The sequence below is a fragment of the Octodon degus genome, unplaced genomic scaffold (genome assembly GCF_000260255.1).
Source record: "Octodon degus isolate 3935 unplaced genomic scaffold, OctDeg1.0 scaffold00038, whole genome shotgun sequence".
NCBI lineage: Eukaryota > Metazoa > Chordata > Mammalia > Rodentia > Octodontidae > Octodon > Octodon degus.
The window spans coordinates 10688822-10691492 of NW_004524614.1; the positions used below are offsets into that span (position 1 = coordinate 10688822).

General features: G+C 36.6%; 1 protein-coding gene across 6 annotated transcripts in view; it reads left to right on the forward strand.

Moving 5' to 3' along the window:
• The window catches only part of Pds5b (PDS5 cohesin associated factor B), a 263841-nt gene that overhangs the window by 225864 nt on the left and 35306 nt on the right, over window positions 1–2671 (forward strand). For all 6 annotated transcript variants that reach the window (XM_004631069.2, XM_023715069.1, XM_023715073.1 and 3 more), the window contains exon 24: window positions 1403–1526. In XM_004631069.2, coding sequence (XP_004631126.1) covers window positions 1403–1526 — 124 coding nt within the window. The remainder of the gene's footprint in view (window positions 1–1402; window positions 1527–2671) is intronic.

Sequence of the window (2671 nt, forward strand, 5' to 3'; positions counted from 1 at the left end):
CCCCCAGCACCACATGCCAGCCAGCCCCGCCCCCTGGTGGGCTGAGCTGGCCCCCCCCACACACAAATAAAATAATAAAAAAAATTTTAAAAAAGCAACTAGATCATATATATTATAGATACATAATTGTACAAATGTTGAGTAGTTTTTACTTAAAGATAATACTAGGTAGAACCTAATTAAGCACCCATCATCTATAATTAGTCCAATACTCCTGCAGCTTAACTACTTTATCACTGTATTAGGAAGGACTGTTTAGATGTATGTACAAGTGTAGAATTCTGTGAGGTGTGCTTAAGTTAGCAGTTTCCCTCTTAAGCTTAAAAAGAGCCTTTTAGTAATATTTGAAAATTTAATTTAACATTTTTAGACAGTCTAGCCTTGAGCTCACTTTTTTTTTTTTTTTTTTTTTTCCCCTGTGGAACCAGGGATTGAACTCAGGCCTTTGCACTTGGTAGGCAAGCACTTATTCTGTTGAGCTATCTCCTCGGTCCCCTTGACCTCACTATTGTTGCCCAAGTTGGCCTTGCACTCATGGCAGTGTGCCTGCTTCAGCCTCCCAAGTGCTGGGATTGCAGGTGTGCACCATCATGCCTGGTAAAAATTTACAAAAAGAGTGCTTTTTATCCACAAAACTACTTTCATTGTACTACTTTTATTTTTAGTACACTAGTTATGGTTGACTTATTGGCAAGTTAAGGCCAGTTATATGCCTGATCTATATAAGTAAGCATATCTCTAAAAATATGCATAGAATCATATTTTAAACCTAGCAGGTAAACATGTAGATAGATTTGTTGTGGGCTTGCCTAAAGGATAGTTTTGTATAGTATGAGAGCATTAAGTGATGTTAGCAATGCTAATGCAGACTGAGGTTTACGAGAAGAATTTTGTAGACACTGTTTCAGTTTCAAAGTTAAGTCAGCATAATATTGTACTCAGTATTATTAAAGTACTTAGTCTATTCTGTTCACTGTAATATAACAAAATACCATAGATTGCATAGTTTATAATTATTAAACTTTTCTCTCAGTTGGAGGGCATGGAAGTTCAAGAGCAGGGTAACTGCATGCTTGGGTTTGGTGGGACCCCTGTCCAAGGAAAGCAGACTCCTAAATTCTTGCTTTGTCATCATGTAGCAGAAGGGGCAGACTCCTTCAGGCCTTCTTTATAAGCACACTAATTCCAGTCATGGGAGCAGTGCCTCATGACTGAATGAACTCAGCTCATAATACCATCAACTTGGCGTTTGAGAGGAGGACCCCTCCCTCCAAAATAACATATAGACCATAGTGTTTTCTACCCCTTGCCCCTGAGAATCTCTCAAAATTATCTGTACAAAGTACTAATGGTTTTATAAAAACAGGAATCTTATCTGTAGTCTTTCTTGCTTATTTTTCAGTAAACCAGATATGTCACGCCTGAGGCTTGCTGCTGGGAGTGCCATTGTGAAGCTGGCACAAGAACCGTGTTACCATGAAATCATCACATTAGAACAATATCAGCTATGTGCATTAGCTATCAATGTAAGGAAAATATTAAATGTCAGATGCAAGTTTTTATGGTCTTTGATGTCTAGAAAGAAAATTTCACTGTGTAAATGTAGATGAAAATCTTAAATGTTTATATGTTTCAAAAATTCGTGCATGAGAAGAAATATTTCAGAGGTTTAAAACTGTCATTTGGCTTTTTGTTTGCTAACGTAGTATCAACTTGTTCTGCACAGTACTGATTTATAAAGTTAGCTCCTGTATTGAACCATGTACCAAAACATTACTCCTAGGGGTCATACAAAGGTAGGTTCCTCAGACTGGTCACAACATTTTCATTAACTGGTCAGTATACAGTTTTGTTTTATGTGTGTTTCTCTTTAAAGAAACACACACACACTCCTACATTTCATTAGTGTTGAACTAATAGCCAACAGTACTGCTTCATGCCTGAATAAAGCTGAAAAGTACACATTTTTCGCTGTAAAAGTTCTTTATAGCTTTATTGTGCTTAGGAACACTAAACAGCCGTTCATTACTATGGTTGGGAGCCATTTTAAACACTGAAATTGCTGAAAAGCACAAAAAGATGAAAAGCTTGCTACTAAGTAGACTAGCCTCATACACTGAGAACTGAAACAACAAAGCAGGGCTCTTATTTTAGCTTGGGATGTTTATTCAGGCCACTCAGGATTTCCTTTTAATTGCTCTGCACAGTTAGTGGCTAATGACTATAAAATTGCTACAACTATTTTTTTCCATAATTTTATTGAGAAACAAATAGCAATGAGATAGTTTCAAATCAAATTGGTAGGACAGTTTCAATAATTAACACATTGCATACATTCTTCCTGATGGTTAATTGCAGTACAAGATGCGGACATGATATGCTATCTACAAACACCGTCAGAACAAATCATTCTATTCATTAAGAGAACGTAACTATATATCTATCCTAACCACTTTGAATACACAGATACAAAATGGACATTCATCTGTATACCTTTTTTTTTGTTAAGTTCTGCTATTTGAATATTATAGGTGTGTAAACTCAGCAAAATATTCCAAAAGAGTCCAGTAGCCCATAATAGTACTGGGTCTTCCGCTTGACTAGCAATGTCAGAAATTGTTGACCTGAGTCCCCTACAGCTCAACATAACAGCATGGCTTTACTTCTTATA